General features: G+C 41.6%; 2 protein-coding genes across 5 annotated transcripts in view; one reads left to right on the forward strand and one right to left on the reverse strand.

The window, feature by feature from the left end:
- The window catches only part of MIA3 (MIA SH3 domain ER export factor 3), a 28219-nt gene extending 17668 nt beyond the window's left edge, over nt 1–10551 (forward strand). For 2 of the 3 annotated variants that reach the window (XM_071579211.1, XM_071579194.1), the window contains exons 9-29: nt 976–1064; nt 1219–1296; nt 1395–1505; nt 2370–2441; nt 2649–2753; nt 3528–3650; nt 3761–3878; nt 4881–4936; nt 5018–5108; nt 5238–5376; nt 6781–6882; nt 6980–7040; nt 7161–7196; nt 7288–7355; nt 7644–7741; nt 7860–7991; nt 8199–8264; nt 8389–8465; nt 8616–8687; nt 9327–9483; nt 9866–10551. In XM_071579211.1, the coding sequence (XP_071435312.1) occupies nt 976–1064; nt 1219–1296; nt 1395–1505; nt 2370–2441; nt 2649–2753; nt 3528–3650; nt 3761–3878; nt 4881–4936; nt 5018–5108; nt 5238–5376; nt 6781–6882; nt 6980–7040; nt 7161–7196; nt 7288–7355; nt 7644–7741; nt 7860–7991; nt 8199–8264; nt 8389–8465; nt 8616–8687; nt 9327–9483; nt 9866–10125 (2111 nt within the window). In that variant the 3' untranslated portion in view covers nt 10126–10551. The remainder of the gene's footprint in view (nt 1–975; nt 1065–1218; nt 1297–1394; nt 1506–2369; nt 2442–2648; nt 2754–3527; nt 3651–3760; nt 3879–4880; nt 4937–5017; nt 5109–5237; nt 5377–6780; nt 6883–6979; nt 7041–7160; nt 7197–7287; nt 7356–7643; nt 7742–7859; nt 7992–8198; nt 8265–8388; nt 8466–8615; nt 8688–9326; nt 9484–9865) is intronic. The other variant, XM_071579202.1, reaches the window with a different exon arrangement.
- A 631-nt stretch (nt 10552–11182) lies between these two features.
- AIDA (axin interactor, dorsalization associated) overlaps nt 11183–18735 on the reverse strand; it is a 30112-nt gene continuing 22559 nt past the window's right edge. Inside the window, exons 8-11 of one of the 2 annotated variants that reach the window (XM_071579255.1) lie at nt 17952–18074; nt 15567–15689; nt 14978–15095; nt 11183–14059 (exon numbers count right to left, since the gene is read on the reverse strand). In XM_071579255.1, the coding sequence (XP_071435356.1) occupies nt 13963–14059; nt 14978–15095; nt 15567–15689; nt 17952–18074 (461 nt within the window). In that variant the 3' untranslated portion in view covers nt 11183–13962. The remainder of the gene's footprint in view (nt 14060–14977; nt 15096–15566; nt 15690–17951; nt 18075–18735) is intronic. The other variant, XM_071579263.1, reaches the window with a different exon arrangement.

The following is an 18735-nucleotide window of genomic DNA, read 5'->3' on the forward strand; positions in this document are numbered from 1 at the left end:
AGAATTTATTACTTTCTCCTTAATGGCAGTATTTAAGTTGTGTGACCAAGTTAACAAAAGGATTCCTGCCCACCTTAAACTGCTGAGAGCTGTCTTGTACCTTGGCAGTCGCTTGCTGGCTGTCCTGTCCCCAGAGTGGGAAAGGCTGAGCATGCTCTGTCCCAGGAGCCCTTGTGTGGGAGGGGAAGGAGGAGTAGCAGTTGCCATTGCACTCTGTGGGATGCATTTGGAACAACCAGTGCTTCTTGTGCTGCAGGATTTGCTGTGAGGGAAGTGGTGCTTGGGGCATTCAGATACAGATGGAGGTGGATTAGGACGTGAAAAAGAACTACAATTGGGTGGTTTTTAAATTTAATTTGCAATAAAATAATTTAAGTATGTTAATGATTTTTTATGAATCCTATGGGTTGTTTGGTGACTTGTTTAGGATGAGGAGCAAATGCATGCCTAAAGGCTGTTGCTTGGTCACAGCTCTTTTTGCGGTCTAAGCAGTGCAGTTTCTTGAGATGCTGTCTCATAGCTGACAGCCTCTCTTCTGTTCCCAGTAGGTCTTTCAGAGCTTTCATCCTATTACATTTGCTGACCAAACATTCAGTTTCAATATAGCAGAAAGGTGCTTGTTAGGGGAGGTGTTGCATCTCCCTGAGTGTCTGAAGAATGTTCTGAGACTGCTGTGAGATCCTCTCTGCCAGCTCTTTCCATGAACATACCTCATCTGTGTGTAGCCAGCACCTTCCTCTGCTCTGGGTCCTGTGACCAGCTCCTGTGAAGTGATGCAAGAGCTTTGTGTCCGTGTTCAATGCTTTACTATCTTGAGATGCAGAAAGGGCTGACTCTGCCAAGGAATTGGCACTATCCTGATTTTTGCTTTTAAGTCAGTACCTGAAAACATTCTCTAAAGTGGTAGTAATGATAGCTGATTTTTTCCCCCAGCATATAAAGTACAGTTACTGTAAGCTTTCTTTTTTTCCCTAGTGACTGAAAAGCAACTTGCTGAAAAGATTAAAAACCTTCTGCAAGAAAAAACAGAAATCTTAGAAAAGTTGTCAGAATATGATCAAAAGGTATTGTTCTAAGTTCTTGTCATTTGCTTCCTAATTTTCTGTTATTGCTTTAATGACAGAATCAATGCAACAGCTAATATATTTTTGTTTTCTAGTCTTACTGAATATTATATTGACAATTTCCTCAGTTCTGTGTGGTTGTTTCTGTGCTTAGATAAAGGAAGCAAAGGAATCCATGAAAGAGGCCCAAGAACAAAAAGACATTCTCTCTGATGAAACTGCAGGGCTTAAGGTAAGAGGCAGCTAATTCTGTACTGAAAGCAGAAATACCAAATAAATTGTTTGCTTCAGGTTGATCCTTACCTCCCCTTTTTTTTTTTTAAATTTAAGGACACTGTCAAAGAACTGGAAGAAGCAAAGCATCAACTAGATGACAAAGTGAAAAATCTGCACACAATGCTTGAAACGGAGAGAAAAAAGAATGAGAAGAAACAGAACAAGGTTAGAGCAATAACACCCATGTTTTATATTGTCCTTAAGCTGATGTGCTCTAAAAGCTGGTCACAACTGATGAGTTAGATAGCATTAGAACAAACAAGGTGAACCATCTCAAAAAGAACTGAAATGAAATTTCAGGTTCATCGCAAGCTCAAGGGGGAGAATCTGTTTATTTGGAGTTTATGTCTGTTTGTTGTGAGGGCTTTTTGTTTGGATTGTTTTTGGTGATTTTTTTGGTTGGTTGGTTTGGTTTTGGGTAGTTTGGGGTTTTTATTTGATTGGTTGTTTTGAGGGGATTTTTTGTAAGATCTTAATGGATTTGTGCAGTTATGTGCTTTCACACACAAACAGATGTATTCAAGTCATGGACTAGTCTAATACTTCCTAACTGGAGGCAGGAAGGTTTCAGGTTTGTAAGAGATGGTTTCTCAAAGAATCATCTAGTTCTGTAGTAAATGGCAGGATCTCTAAGCTGCCCCTTGTTCTTGTTGTCCAGAGGTATTTGTTTTCTCCTTTCTAAAGCCTGATTTTTCGGTATCAACAAGGTCTTTGGTCTTGTTTTGATCAAAGGTTGCTGCTAATGACAGCAGCATGTGTTACTTTCATTCTAGATTGTGCAGGAACTTCCTGGCTGCAAACAGGTGGAGTCATAGGTGGCAGTTGATTCTAATGTGCTGAATGTTTCTGTTCCTTACCTTGTTGATAAGGCAGCTGTGTTGCTGCCAGTCTAATGGCTGCTTTAAATGGAAGTTTGTTGGTGTTTTGACTTTTCCTTTATGCCTCCAGTTTACACAGGTAAAACAATTACTCAGGTTGGGGCATGTACCTGGCTAGTACTCTGTCATTGCTCATCTTTTTCTCACATAGATCTCTGAAACCCAGAAGTCCTTGGAGAAGCTTCAGGAGGCTATCAATGTGCATTCTGCAGAGCTTTCAGAGGTAAAGCATTATTTACACCCTCTTAACAGTCCCAAGGTCTTGTACCAGAAGAATTCCTATCCATGTTACAGAAAATGCTGGCTTGCCAGGCTCCAGGCTGTTTGTGCATATGTACCTTTCTCTCTTCCGTTCCAGCAGGTTGCACATAGCTATTGCTCTATTGTAGTCTGACTTAGTCTTTTTGTTCCCTTTTTGTTTCATATGTAGGTGCAGATAGCGCTCAATGAAGCTAAACTAAGTGAAGAAAAGGTGAAATCTGAGCTTCTTCACGTGCAGGAGGAGAATGCCAGGCTGAAAAAGAGCAAGGAGCAGGTAAGTCATGGTCAGCCCAGGCAACCTTGTCTTTTGAAGGAAATGTCAGGATTTTATCCTAGGGTTTTTTGGGTATAACTTCAAGGTGTCTCTGTTTTCTTAACATGGCAGAATTCCCCATTTTCTGTTATCGTGATGAAATTTAAATGCTTTGTGCCAGCCTGCACAGACTTTTTGTGCAGATCAGCCACATGTCTCTGGTATGAAGGCTTTGCCAGTTCCAGTGATTCAGTTTTTATCAGTAATTTCGCAGAAAGTCTGAGCTCTGATGTGGTTGCCACTGATTGCCACTTGGGATCAGGACTCAAGGAAATAATGGTAAAGAATTGCCAAAAAGCAATTCCAAAGTGAAGCTAACTGGGGAGTACCTTTAGCCCTGAACTGTTGTGACAGTGCTTTACAAATAATTATAAATATCTGTTTACTTTCTCCATTTATGAAGTAGATGGGTTTAAAGAATGTGTTTTGTTTACCTCTGAACTGCAGTTAATTCCTTGTATTTTGAAGTGTGTGAGCAGTTTGATTCTGATGTTGGGATATTAGCTGAGAAAATGTCAGAATTGTAAGTCACATAATAATAAACTGCAGGAAGATTCCCAGCATCCAGTTCTGCCAATGGAATAGCAATGAACCTGATAACTATGAAGTTTACCCTTTATCTGTGACCTGTGGTGATCACTTATCACCAGAGCTGGCAGTAATATAGACTTTAATTACATACACCCTGCACTAAAAATAAAGCAAGTAATCATCTTGCCTTGGTACTTCATACAGCTGCTTAAAGAAGCTGAAGGTTGGAGTGAGAGGCATTCTGAGCTCCGTGAGCAGATCCAAATGTATCAGAAATCTCAGAAGGATATAGAAGAAACCCTTGCCTACAAAGAAAATGAAATTGAAGTAGGTTCTTTATAATCAACTTGCCTTAAATATTATGCATCGTAAAATACTTTGTTATACTTTACAAAACACAGAGTGATTCTTCAGTGAACCTTTGATTTCATTACTAGGTTTTAACTAACTGCATTATGCAGCTGAAGCAGCTGGACATGGATTCAGAGGCCAAGAAGGATGACAAGGGGTGTGAGTGGAGCCTGGGAGATGACCTGGCCAATGGAGAGTTGCCAGGTACACTAATCCTACCTGCTGGCTGATAGCCCAGCCACTGAAGCACATGTGGTGGTGTGTTCGTGGCATGTCAGAGAGGGAACAAGGGCAATCCTTGCATGTAGCTGCCTGGGGGTCAAGAGGCTCGCAGCTGTAATCCTCAAGCACAGAATATCCCCCAGCTGAAGGGGGGAACTGTCAAAGAGGCCAGTGATTGCTTTGAGGTTCCCTATTAGATAAGTCCTGAGTGTGATGGCACAGCTGTAAAGATTGCATATAAAGGTTAGCAATTAAGAGCGCTCCCAAAGCTGAGAATCTCAGCTTTGTTGTTATGGTACATTTATTTTTAACATGAATTTTTAATGAGTGTTCTGCTTGGCTCTAGAAAAATAACTAATTTAGGTAATTACATTTTTTAAATCTGAAAGACCAAAATAGATGTTTTCAAAACTATTCAGGCAATTTGCCATTTACGATGTTGCACATCTGTTTGCTGCATCTCTGGTTTTGAAATCCTCTTTTTCTCCTCCATTTTTTTTTCTTTTTACTTTTTTTTTCTACATATGATATATGTGGGCTGGAAATTTCCACTTTTTGATTTTTAGATACTCTGCCCAGTAATAGATGCTGCATTCACATTAATGTTAGTATAGTGTCCAGAAGAAGTGACAAGAAGAAATCTTCTGAATGCCTTTTGGAACAAATCTAGTAGTTCTATTGTACTGGTCATGGATTTTCTGTTGTGCTTTGTTCCTCACCTCCAGTTCTTGGGTTTGGGTTTTTTTTTCTTTAAACTATGTAAGGAGAGGAACAAATCTAGTAGTTCTATTGTACTGGTCATGGATTTTCTGTTGTGCTTTGTTCCTCACCTCCAGTTCTTGGGTTTGGTTTTTTTCTTTCTTTAAACCATGTAAGGAGACCTATCCTAGATTAAAGTTGTAGGGAGTGTTGTTTTTTATAGCTGTAGAGTCTAAGGACTTGAGGTTAAGAAAGAGGAAAAACAAATGTATTTTTCTCTCTTAGATATTGAGAGTGAGAAGATGAAGACTCAGATTAAGCAGATGATGGATGTCTCCAGGGTATGTTGCACAACATGTCTAATAAATGCAGTCACGTTACTGCTACACCTGTGATCATAAACACTCTGCTCCTCTTTCCAGGTAAAAACTATGTTATCCATAGTTGAAGAAGACAGAAATCTTCTGCAATCCAAACTGAATGATGAAGTAGCAGCAAGACATGAGCTGGAAGGTAGGCTTAGCAAAAGAGCTGCTTAGGATGAAGTGCTGTTTGTGGTTTAAAAAGAAACAGAGTGTGTTAAGGGCATAACGTTTCTCATTGGAACTTCAGGTTTCTCACCTCCCTTTGCTTCTCCAACAGAGAAAATAAAAACATTGGAACATGACAGCTCTTCACTCCAATCAGCCAAAACTCAACTGGAAAATGAATGCAAAACTCTACAGCAGAAAGTGGAGATACTTGGTGAACTCTACCAGCAGAAGGAGATGGCACTCCAGAAGTAAGCCTTTCCTTATTCTGCCATGACACAGGATATTGTATCCTAGCCACTATCCAAATGCTCTTTGCTCCGAAGGATCAAATAACTTGAAGTTGTAGGTGGAATGAAGGATGGTGATTGCTGTTTTGGTACAGTTGAAGCTAATAACTTGGAAACTTAGTATTTTAGCCTGGTAAGCTTCTTGCATTTTCAAAGGGCCAAATTAAGGCTGAGCTGGTGATGGCAACTGAGATGAATGAACTGTAAGCAGTTAAGATCTATTGTTTATCTGTGTTCATTCCTCATTTTTTATTCATTTATTTACTTACTGAAATATCTGTAATACCATCTCAGTTGGGGAAAATCTGAGAATAGGATTCAGGGACATTTTCATCTAAATTCTACAGAAAGCTGAAATTATGATGAGGAAGCTATTGAAATTTCTAAGGTTTGAATGTGTAGGTTGGGGAAAGCAGAGGGCTGGAACAAGCAAAGAAACTGAGGCTGTACAGCAGCTCAGCAGTGAAACTGCCTGACCTTGTAGCTTCAGGATCCATGTGTAGTAAGCACATAATGGAGCGGCGAAGGGTAGCCCACCTTTCAAGGAAAATTTCCTCTTGACCTCTAAAGAATTTCTGTCCTTTCCAAAACTTACAGGAGGTTACACTACCTGTTACTACTTTATTATTAGAGTGAAGAACTTCTTGCAATTTTTTTTTCTGGAAAAATGCTTTAACATGTAGCCAAGGAACTGCATTATGTTGAACTGGCTTATTAGCAACAGTTAACTTGCTGCTAGTTTAATGGTTCCAGTTTTGTGGGATAGCTCTTCTAAGTTAGGAACACGTTATGGACCTCTAAATACTCCCAGAAAAATGTCAAAAATCCAAAAAATAGTGAACTGTGAGGTTAAGAGGTTATAAAAGACCGTGGAAATTGGCCATGTAGTGAATTTGTATGTTGAATATGTAGAAAATATCTTCTTTCCACACAGTTAATGACTATTGAATGTGTTTGTCACCTGAGCCCTCAATTCCCCCTATTTCACTACATATTCATTTCATTTCCCTTGGTTAACGTCAGTTCAGTGTGTTTCCTTGTCTGTGTCTTTGTAAATCTGGATGAGCATCTGTAGAATTGCTAAGAAAAATACAGCATCTGAAGAGTTGAACTATCTGCAGTTGATAGATACGGACAGATCTTTCTCTGTGTGCTTAATTTTAGGGTTTTATACAGGAAGGGTTTGTCTGTTGATTTTAAAAGACAGTATTTCTGTTTCTTAAAAATACATCTTTTTTTCTCTGTTTTGTCACACATTATTATAGATTCTGGTATCACTGTTGTTAGCCAGGGAATACCCTGATTTTGACTTGTAGTAGATGTAGAATAGTGGACTATATCGTGCTCATTTTTTTCCCTATGCAGAAAACTAACCCAGGAAGAGTATGAGCGTCAGGAGAAGGAGCAAAAATTATCTGCTGCAGATGAAAAAGCCGTGCTGGCCATCGAGGAAGTGAAAGTTTACAAGTAATTTCAGTTTCTGAAGATTATGCTTCTTCTGTTTCAGCCATTGAGGAAAATTAATTCAAACCTCTCTGCCTTCCTTCTTTTTCCTTTTCAACAGGCAAAGGATCCAAGATATGGAAGAAGAATTGCAGAAAACAGAGAGATCTTACAAAAACCAGGTAAACTGTGCTTTCTGGTTATTGTGTCATCTTTTATTGCATCATTCTGTAGTGCTCTGTAATGAGTTATTGGAAATACTGATATTTGGACAAAAACTAAATTACTTATTTTATTCTCAGATTGCTGCTCATGAGAAAAAGGCACATGACAACTGGGTAAGAATGTTCTTCTTTTTCTTATGCAAACAGTTTGTATTTGACTTCACATTGGTGCCCTTAATACAGTTGGCAACATTTTTCCTACTAGCTCATTGCCCGCTCTGCAGAGAGAGCTCTGGCTGAGGAAAAAAGAGAAGCAGCCAACCTGAGACAAAAGTGAGTACAGAACAGACACTCTTTATTGCTCTTCGAACGTGCTGTGTGCTGCTTTGGAGAGAAGAAACTCAGGCAGTGTCAGGTGCTCATTTAGCCTGCTTGCTCAGAACATGCAGTGCATTATTTTGAGTTACTAATTTTAACCAAAACTGTTTTGATGGTTAAAATAAGATCTCTTGGTGAAAGCTGTAATGTTTTACAATGCAGTTTGCTTTGTTGCATTATGATAAATATAACTCATGTGTATTGTTTGAATAGTAATAAGAAACCTTTATTTTTCAAAATTAGATTGATAGAAGTAAACCAAAAAATCGTCATGCTTCAAAGACCAGTAATTGTAAAGCCAACTCCAGGCAGACCCGATCGCCAGGTCCCACCACGACGAGGTAATAAAGGCTGCTGGTTCTGCCAAAGCTTTGCTCTCAGAGTCAGTACATCATAAAAAAATAAGGCTATCATAAATTACAGAAAAGTAAATCACATGGTTTTAATTCTTTGGCATAGGGCCCTTAAGCAGAGATGGCTCTTCTGGCCCATCACCTGTGAGTGGAGGAAATCCATCCCCCACACAGATGATAGAAGTTCCTGCTCGACCCCTCTCTGCTCCTCGAAGGGAAGGTGCAAGGGGTGAATTTGGTAAGCACTGAAACTTCCCTTCTGTGACAACTCCCTTATGCTACAAACCCAGGAACACTGAGATCAGATCTTGATTCTGGGCATAGTGTTAAGTATTGATACCTACTTTATTGATATACAAGTGAGTGGTTGTTCGTGGGGGGTTTTTAATAGAAATAGCTCAGTACCATGTTGATCAGGGTCTCTGGTGTTCTTCTTTCCCCACAGTGGTGGATGGCCCCCACCCTGCTCCACGGAGGCCACCAGAGTTACCTGGAAGGATGTCTGTTCCAGGTACGTTACACGGTCTGCAAACTGCATCTTACTCAGTTACCCTTTCACTTCAAAAAGGCAATTTTAAGTCCACTTTGCATACCCTGTGCATGGTTAAGACAGGCATTCATGGCTCTCTTTACAGACATTGGGCCTGTTGTAGCATCCCTGATCAGCAATGAGCCAAGAACCTCCTCCCCTTCCACAGCAATGGATGGAGTGGTAAGCTGAGAAAACCCCACCCTTCAGGAAGTGTTTCTAGTACATTGTACTTGATGCATTGTACTCCTGCTGCTTCTTTAACTTTATCATATTCTGTGTTGTCTATATCCTGTTACTATCCTTATTTGCTGTCCAAAAAAAACCCCAAAGCAACCCTCTCCCAAAGAGTCTGAAGCCCCCAGTGTAACTACTGATTCACCTTCAACCACTGAAGCAGCTGCAGTGAGTATTCAGAGACTGGACATGGTGTTACACTGCTTTGATGGAGAAGAGTAACAGGCTTGGTGTTTAGAACTGCTGAATAACAAATGCTCTGCAGAACTAACCAAAGGCTCCTTCCTACCTCTATCCCAAAGGGCTTCTCTAATGATGAACAGTTGCTGTCTGGTTTTTGTGGAATTGAGGAAATGAGATGTTTCTTAAGAACTGCAGGCAAACACTTCGGAGTGACTGCAACAGTAATCCTAAGCAGCTGACTTACCTGTGGTGTTTGAGCACAATTCCATATGGAATTTGAATTTACAGCCCCTTTACCAAAGTGTCCACTGAGGATACTTCAGAAGGGATTGAACTTTTGTTTAGTACAGCTTTAGCTAAAGAAAACTCATCTCAGACAGTTACACTAACCACTCGCTCCTGTGTAGTGCCAGCAGTGTCCTGGGTAAAGGGACGGTGATGGTGCAGTAACTGTCCCTATTTTCTACCAAGTTAATATGTCTTGGTGTATTGTTTTTACTCTGTTTTCTTTTTCCCCTCCTTTTCTTGCCCCTCTTTGCCTCTGGATGAGTGGTTGTGATGTTCAGCAATGTCAGTGCTTCTCTGATGCAGTAAGGCACTGAAGTATAACCTCATCTTACACAGGGTAATGCCAGTGCCAAAGGCCCGTCTCCCTTCCCTGGGACACCCATCATGCCCTCCCCAGTGATGGGACCTCCTCCTCCACCGCCTGTCCGCTATGGACCACCACCGCCTCCTCTGCGAGGACACTTTGGGCCTCGACCTCATCCTGTGCCCCAAGGTACGGCTGCATTGCCCTGTGCTGAAGCTGCACTTCTGGGAATCTGACTGCAGAACAGAGATCTGCTTTTCCTTTAAGCACAGCTTCCAGTGCTCCGTGGGCTCTAGCTGTCTTGCTTAGTAAGCTTGGACCGGGTGGGTTTTTTCAAGCCTCCTTACTGCCAAGGTATTAAGAAGGTATTTTTCCTTGTGAAGTCTAAAATAGAACCAGTAGTCAAAAGTCCCTAGAATATATGTAATTCATGGGCTGTGAAGTCTGCATGTAATGGAGACCAGCCCCAGAGCTGCTCTAGAAAATGAAGGAAGCGAGGAACAAGTCAGGAGTTTCACCATTTAGCTTAAAGCAAGATTTCATTTAACTCCATGATTTCCTTTCCTTCCAGTTTGTGGTGCTCCCTTGCCACCTCCAGCTGCAAGAGATTTCTTACCTGGTCCGCGTTTAGGAATAAGAGATTTGCCTCCTGGCCCACTCCCGCCTCCCCCAGACCCAAGAGGCTACGCACGTGGGCACCCTCCTTTTCGACCCCTAGGCCCTCCTGGCCCCAGGGATTATCCTCCAAGCCCACGGCTACCCCCACAAGCTTCCAGAGACTATACACCACCTCCCAACAGAGACTTGCCTCCGTCGGCACCCAGAGACTAAGGTGTGGGCGCCAGGCTCCAAGGACTACGCACAGCCCGCAGTGTCCAGCCCTGATGGGACAGCAGCTCTACACAGCAGGCTCCAGCGTGCGGCCCGCAGTCGGGATCTTGGGAAACGGCTCTTGGTTTGAAGACATTGGTCTCATTTCAATATATCTCAGCTTTTGCAGGATTAATTTTTATCCAGTTGCTACAGACATCTTATGTGCATTTATGATCACAAACTCATCCATCCACTTGGGCTGCAAGAACCTGTGGTGGACTTGAACCTACTCTAAAAGTGCAATAGAAGGAAATACCTGTGTGGATAGTTTTAATTCAATGTAGCCTTTGTAACCAGTTGGCGAATGAACTAATTTCGTTAAAAATGTAAATCAAATCATTTCCTGTGGAAATAATTTTTAAAGTAAAATGCTATCCTACCTGCCTTCTCCATCACATCATTGAGCTGCAGTTACTGTAGGCCAGGGGTTTACATGAGGACTGTGAGGTTCTGGGGTTTTTTTGAAAAAAAGATGTCTGGTCAGAGATCAGAAGCACAAATGACACAGTATTCAAAGGAAAGTTATAATAAAAAGCAGAATTCCATTTGCTAAACCCCCAAGGCTTTGTTTCAGTGCCATTTTTTGTTCAGAAAGGACACTGGTTCGGTAATGTGACCAGAAAATGCTACAGTTCTGAGTTCAAGAATTGAATCAAGGCTGAGTTGCTCCTGCTGCTGCTGCAGGGTTAATGACCCTGTTTATCCTTATGCTGAACTAGTCTGGCCTGTTAGGGACTTGCTTCAGTGAGGACCATTGAGGCTACAGCTTCCATAGCCGGAAACCTTTATAAAGCTGTGTAGTCACTGTGGAAACACAGGTGAACTCTCCACGAGATAGAAATTCCTTAATTGCTTTCTGGTTCAAGACCAGCTCCCACCCTTAAGAAAGGTGTGAGAGCAGTTTTCATTTTACTCAGTTTTTAAGACCAATTCAGCTTCCTTAACAGTAAAGCTGTACTTTGAGAGCCTCTTTTACTTACATTAAAAAAAAGGAAGTAGCTTTCTGTAAAGCAAAGTGTGTGCATGTAAACCATGTTAACATGTATTCCAGACACAGAGTAACTAAAACCACAGCCTACATTTGTAGCTGTTCAAATGCCAGTGCAACATTTTGGAATACAAGGTCCCTTACCACGATGTAAGGTTTCTCAAAAGTGCACTGCACAGAAGTAATCCTTAGGGAGGAAAAAAGGAAGACAACTAGGAATAATAAAAAACCCTACTGCAGAGGCCATTACAGCTTTACTGCCAGAGTACAAGCAGCCATTAAACTTGCCATCTAGGTGTTACATTGTCACAGTACAAATATAAAGCTTTAGATTCAAGATGGAAGACAAGCTGGAACATGACTAAAGCATAAACCCATACCAAAGCTTGTGGTGGGGGCAGCAGCAGTCCTTTCAGTGAGCAACGTGTTCACAGAAAAAATGCAGGGGATAGAAGCAACTTTAAAAATGGTATTTCACACTCAACAGACATTAATTCACAATCAGTTAAATACAAAGCTCTACTTGTGTATTTAACAAAAATAGTTCAAAGTTGACATTTCATATAACTGGTGTTAATACAGACATACAGAGGCTGGGGAAGGGTCAAGGTAAGCAGCAGAAACAATGGGTTTGTGGTTCAGGGGAAAGTATTTCACTTTGCATGTTGGCCAGCGACACACACACATTAATGAACATCCATGTTTGAAAGTCAGGTTCTCCAAGTTCAGGATCTTTCCTTCTTCATACAAGGCTTTGTGATGTTCAGCATTTCCCCCCTTGCCCACCCCAGTGAGCATTAACAACTGAAGAATGGGATGGAATGGCCCTCTGGATGCACCAGGAGGAGGCACTTTGGACACACATGACTGAGGGCAGTGCTTACACCTGGGCTGCAAGGGGAGGATGGCAGAGCCAGACAGAGCTCCAGAACCCTGCACCTTCCAGGGACAGTGCCACAGATCCTTCAGTCAGAGTGAGTCCTGAGCCAGCCAGGGACCACTGACAAGTAACACAGCTCTCAGCCAAGCCCAGATGCATTTGCAGCCATAGACTAACACTTTGCTCCATCCTTTTGCAGAGTTCAAATGATGATGTTTGTTTTTTTAAGGAATATATGTATCCTCATTTTGTCTGGTATTCAGAACGCTGCATTCAGAGGTATTTCCATAACTTATAGAGATACCTTTTCAGAGCTTGATAGTCACCCTATCAGCTGGAATACCACTGGGGTATTGTAAAAAACCATAAACAGGACAATCCAAGTGTGCCCTTTTCCCCCCTCCAACCAGCAGTGGAATTTGAGAAAGTGTTCCTGACTTTTGTCATAACACCTAAGTAATGCCATCTCTAGATATACCAGAACAGAAGAAAGGCAAGAAGATTAGGACATTCAAAACCAGCTTTTTGTCCTAATCAATAAGCTGAACACCTGCCTGGAGACAGACAAAAATAGCAAGAGGAAAAGTAACATCCCTTCCCTTAATAACAATGATGTAACAGCTTGGGGTTCTGTGACAGAGAAGAGGAATGGATGGTACACCTGCATCCAGGCTGTTTAAAATAATTGACACTATGGTGGGAGCTGGGTCTTTAGTTAGCATAGCAGAGTATTCAGGCACTAGTTAGATATGCAAGAAGTTTATCAAACCTTAAAGTATCATATTAAATATCCACGCAAATATATGAAAGATTTGACTGGGTTCTACTTCTGTCCCTTTATTAGGTCAAAAAATGAATGCAAGTGTGTCAAAATAAGCCAATGTCCTGCAGCTTATTACACACCAAATCAAAAATATAGAAAATAAATGATAATCCTATCTACTTACATAAAAAGGTAATTTTTAGAGTAAGTTTCCAGACTTGCACAAAAGATGCAGAAAACTGCATACAATCAGTTTCCATAAGAACAGCAGTTTTGTGTAAAAGGTGGGTCAGCCTGCTAGCCAGATCTGCTTTATACAAAGCTCTGGAAAATTGACATTTCAACACTGAGGGGCCTGTCCTGCTGTCACTGCAATGGCAAAACACCCACTGCCACCAGGACAAAGCCCTGGAGAAGCCTCTCTATCCCCCACCCACCTTTGCAAACCACTCTCTGACAAGATACAGAAAAAATACCTCTATTAGGGAGTAACAGTGATTTAAAGGATTGTAACATATTCAAAAATCAGTACAAGTGGATCAGGCAAAGGCTGTTAAAAATCATAGTTCAGTGTTCTCACCTGCAGATGTCCTCCTCCTGACCTGCCCATGGCCAAACAGCTGCTGGAGAAGCTGGCCATCCACCTGACCTGCATCCTTCTCTCTCACTTCAAAGCACTTGCAGTACCTCAAGCTCCTTCCCACCCCACCACATCCTTCTCCCAGTCTTCTGCCACCCTGTTCTCTGCAGAGGACTCTGAAATGCAGATGAAACGAACTACAATAGCACAGCAAGTGTAAACAGTTAGTAGCCTGCCACGTTGCTGCAGGTTTGGCAAAGGGGCAGTTGCCATCCTTGGATGGAATTTGAGACAAAAGGATAATAATGGTTAAGATAAAAAGTGATGAACAGCAAACTTAGGAAAAGCAGTCAACATATTTCAGGGCTCTCAGAAAAACCTGTATCTGGAAGTTACTGAAAAAAGTCTTGCACTTGCACGGTGGGCTTGCCCTCAACCCTGAAGTAGAGCTGTGCAGTGTGTGATGGTCCCGTCTGACCTACTGGCATGAATACAGTCGGATCTTCCTGCCCCTCAGAGGCTAAGGCTACTACACACAGCTACCAGGACTTGTGGTTCAGTTCACAGAAGTCTCACAACTAGGGTCATTCCTTGTGCAGTGTTTGATGGAGGTGAAGGTAAAGTGGTTTCTTGGTCAACAGTTGCAATTTCTTCCTTTTAAAGTCAGTGGGTTTTTTGTACCTGTAACCACAAGAAAGTGATTTAAGCCAAGGGCTAATGGTTTCACAGGACAATGAAAGCAAACTGGAAAGCTCGTCCTGTGCATATCTTACTACTCTAATCTTTTAAATACATCTGACAAGGCTTATTGGAAGCAACAATAATGAACAGGTTTACAGGAACAAACCCAAACCAGTATCTCCTCTGGATTATTGCTTTAACAGTACAAAGATTGCAATAAGTAAATGAATGTAATAGTTTTGTAGGGAGATTCTCAACATAATACTCTGGATTGTATGAGACCCAGTACACTTAGTACTTCAGAAGTATTCCAACTAGCATAGACTAAGCACGTTTCCTAGAGGTGCCCAGAATTGCAAGGTTCACCCTCTTCTTGAAAAAAAAGCAACCCTCAAAACTCTCACTCAGACATCCGGCCACACAGCAAGGGTAGGATGCACTCAACCACTGCACCATAACTGGCTGAACTATTTGTCTGCTTATGAGGGCAGGGAGGAAAAACACTGTCACCCAATAATGCTTTGAAATGTTCATAAAATTAATTGCAAATTTGTACCTCATGCATCAAATCAGATTTTCTTTACAGGTGTTCTGTACCAAAAGATTGTGAATTGATTATTTTTTTTAAATATAGTTGATCTGACAGTCAAGCTAAGCTCCAAATAAAAATCTCCCATCAAGACTTTGTTAACTTCATACAAAATTAAGTAATTGGTCTAGTTTATGAGAAGGGTCTCTAGCCATCTTATTTGCCTAAAAGCATTTTATCTTCCCTTCTTTACTAAAAAATGGAATATTCTTTATAGAAGTCAATCTAGTGAGTCCAAGAAACCTTCCTTGATGCAGCAAGCCACACATTGTAACTGAAGTTTAGTTCATGTCCTTGGTCATTGTCATCCATAATTGTGAGTCACTTACAGTTCTATAACAATTGCTCCAGGTTTAATTTCATCCATCTCCATGAAAGCAAAGCACTTGGTGCTAGTAAACTTTTTCTTAGGCTTGTAGTGTTTGAATTCAAAGAAAATAGCTGCACCTAGAATAAAAAATGGTTTAATAGAAAAGTTAGCAATTATGGCTAATAGTTATCTGCCAAGAAAACTTACTGCTGCCCATACATTAGAGGGAATTATCTCCAATGCTTTTGTTACTTACTCAAAAGCTGCACTGTCTTTTTACAATGCTCATCAGTCTCACAACAGCTTGTCCTCTTCACTCAATTGCTCATACCCAGGTAACAGTGACTAAGCAGGTGATAAAGCAGCTCAATACCCATGTAGTAGAGCAGAATGCTGCATTTTTATCTCTTTTCATTTCTCCCTTGTCTGCAAGTCATTGCAAGACCAATTGAAAAGTGACAAGATGCAAAGGTCTATTGTTATCCTTGTCTGGATCTCAAGCCCTGCAGCACCAGCTCAGGCACAGCCCGTTTATTAGATCAGAAGCAGCCCAGTGCCTACACTTGCAAAGCTCCTGGGGCCCGTTTCAGGTCTCTGCTACCACATACCTTTTGTTAGTCTTTCAATATGTTTCTGAATCTCGATGTCCACATTAAAATGGACATATGTGTCCTCCTTTCTCAAAGCCACAGGAGTATCTTGCACAGGAGTCAGATCTATCCCATTTAAATCTGCGGGAAAGAAACAGCATGAGAATGGCAGAAGGTTCTCAGACTTTAGGTTCCTGCTTTAAAAGATTTATGAGTCACTTCTAATCCTGCCACAAAGTTCATGCATACCTGGATTTTTCCTCTACACTCAGAAAAGGGGCAATCATGCCTCTTCACAGTCAGTGCATTTTCTTTTTGATTGCAACATGAAAGCAGCCAAAGTTCTGACAACGTTTCAGATGAAAATTTGGAATTATCCTTCTTTTTTAAAGTGCATTTCTTTCTGCTGTCAGCAAAAGATTCCATTCCCTCTGCACCCCATACTCCAGCAGGTCTTACGCCCAAGTGGGATACGCATCATAGGCTGCCCTTCACACAGGGTCTGCAGGGCACACTGGCACAGCTCACACAACCTGTGTCTGCCCTGCTTTGTGCCTGGACCCAACATGCATGACTGCCCTTGGTTTTTCCACAGACAGAGGCACTGCGGGGCCACAGCTGGTTGGACTCCAGCTGCCAGCACTGGTCACTGGTTGTGCTGCTCAGGCCCAGCCATCTCGGACAACACTGATTCTACTAAGCCTCTGATGTGTTCAGGGGTACCTGTGTCCTCTTACTCTCTCTCCCCTCTCATTACTGATCCCTTTCCTTCTGGCAGAGGAAGTTGATAATGACATGGCCAAGATTACAAGTATGGAGTGCACACGTTGTGCTTGGGGCACAGGCTGAGGTTGGGGCCCTGAAGCACCACCTGATGCACAGGCTGGGATTGCCAGTGCCCTATCAGGAACAAACGTCTCTCCAAACCTGCAAACAGCAGCTTGGTTTAGTACCAAGGAAAACACCACTTCAGTGTCTTTGGACTCCTAATAGTGAGAAAAAGACTTTTCAGAGTTACTTTGTCCTGACCAAAAATCTTGAGATATAAAGTATCAAAAGGCACCATCAGCTAACCAGGTGATAGCCTACCCACACACAGAGTTTTTGATCGTATTTTTACATCATTGCTTGGAAGCCACCATTTATAGGTAAATGAGTTTGGAAACAGAGAGACATATATTAACAGAAAGACTTGTTGGGAGAGCAAGCCTAGCAATACACAGTCTCCCCTAGTTCCAGAAAGCAATTGAGAGCTAACTCTGAAGTAAAGCAGCAGTTTTACCAACATGTAATAAGATAAACACTTCAGTGGCAAGGAACAAGGAATGTTTGCTTTACAAGTTCTGATAGGGATTCAAGTGACACTTGATCCTACCACTCTTCTTTCTCCCAGAGAACATGTCTGGTGGAGGAAGCACTGATCACACATCTAACAAGTATTTTATCCCTACAGTTGGTATCCAATAGCACATCTACAGAGGATACACACAAGGTCATTACCACAAATGATAATAACTAGAGGTTTTTGGCTCAGCTGCAAATTGTTATACAATAAACAAAAAAAACCTCCAAAGATTGTAAAGAGAAGCAGAAGTCAAGCAGGGCAAACTAGGGGTAACAACTTCAACTACAGGGGCTTCCTGCTAAGAAATACAAAACGGGGAACAGACACTCCCAACAGGAGTGTGAACACCAAAAATCTCAGTGTCAGGAAAAGACATCAACCACACTGACACTTGAAACAGAGAGAAATCCTAGTATTACCTATCCTGGAATGACAGAGAAGGAGGTTCTTTCAGAATCATGGAGGCTCTCAGAGGGGAAGGCTGTTAGCCCATCACCCTTTGGCCCAAACATCTCACTGCAAAGGCTAACACATATTATATTTTTTGTTTCACTTGAGAGCTTTGCTTCCCAGCTTTATACTCATTCCTTTAAACATTAAGTCTTGATAAGATTATATTTGTTTTACTACAAAATTGGTTTATTAAGAGGGCAAGAATAGAGTCAGCAAGCTGTGGTTCAGCATCTCCAGAAAGACCAGTGACCACTGTGTATGTTGGGGAGCACAAGCAGTCCAAACAGATCTGTACTTAGAGTCAGCTGAACAAGCTGGAATGGAGAAGCACTGCCTGCCAAGTCACTCACACTCACTTGGGTCCCAGCATGGGGAGGGCACCCTGGAGTGCACAGAGAAGTGTGTATATCCTGCACAGATTCACCTCCCAGTATCTCTCAAATACAGAATTTTTTCACCCTTGATTAAAGCAGAAGTCTTAAATCTACAATAGAAAATGCAAGTAACAACAAACACTTTTCCCAGCAGGCTGAAAATCAATACAGCTTTCAGAAAATGCACTCTTTCCAAACTAGCAATGAGGAGCCAGGAACAGAAATCATTACCCTTTACGCTGACAGTGATGTAAGGATCAATGCACTGCCCAGCATCTTTCAGACCAATTTTCTCTACGTTGATGGTGAGTAACGTCATCCCGGGTTCAGATGGCAATCTGGGTAATAAAGTACCTGGAAAGAGTAAAGCATATTATTAACCTTTTGTGTCATCTTGCAGCAGAGGCCTTGCTTGTCTCATCTTCTCTCATGGAAGATGACCTTCTCCTCAAGGGGTTCAAAGCCCAGAGATTAATATCCAAGTAGTACACAGCACTATGGGAATGTCTGTGTGCAGAGACACACAACATCACTGGACAGATTTCATAGCCCACACAAAAAAATGAGGACTGTCTCAAGTCAATTCACAAAAAATAATGCCGTAAGAACAGAGAGGAGCTTCATTTACAGTGTTATTTCTTGCTGTCATGCAGAAAAACTCATTCATGGAACTCACTTTATATCATTTTTGTAGATTATATTTGGGAGGCTGGATTCAATCTGCAGTTGCAGGAGGTTCAGACATTTAATCAGGAATCTCACTCCATTGAACATGACTTGGCTTCGTGTTGAACTTTTAGATTGGGAGATTAAGGAGGAAAATGGCATGGTTGCAAATCCCACAGCACATAAGGGAAGCAGAAAATTGATTTGTAATTATCTAATTTTTACTGGCCTCTACTTAAAGGGGAAAAGTATTTGCATCCCCCAAGTTGCCTTCTGCCTGAAGGAAGTAGTTCCCAGCTCTGCATCAAGAACAGTTTGTATCACAGCTTGGTGGTCAACATAAATGAAT

The sequence above is a fragment of the Pithys albifrons genome, chromosome 2 (genome assembly GCF_047495875.1).
Source record: "Pithys albifrons albifrons isolate INPA30051 chromosome 2, PitAlb_v1, whole genome shotgun sequence".
Lineage (NCBI taxonomy): Eukaryota > Metazoa > Chordata > Aves > Passeriformes > Thamnophilidae > Pithys > Pithys albifrons.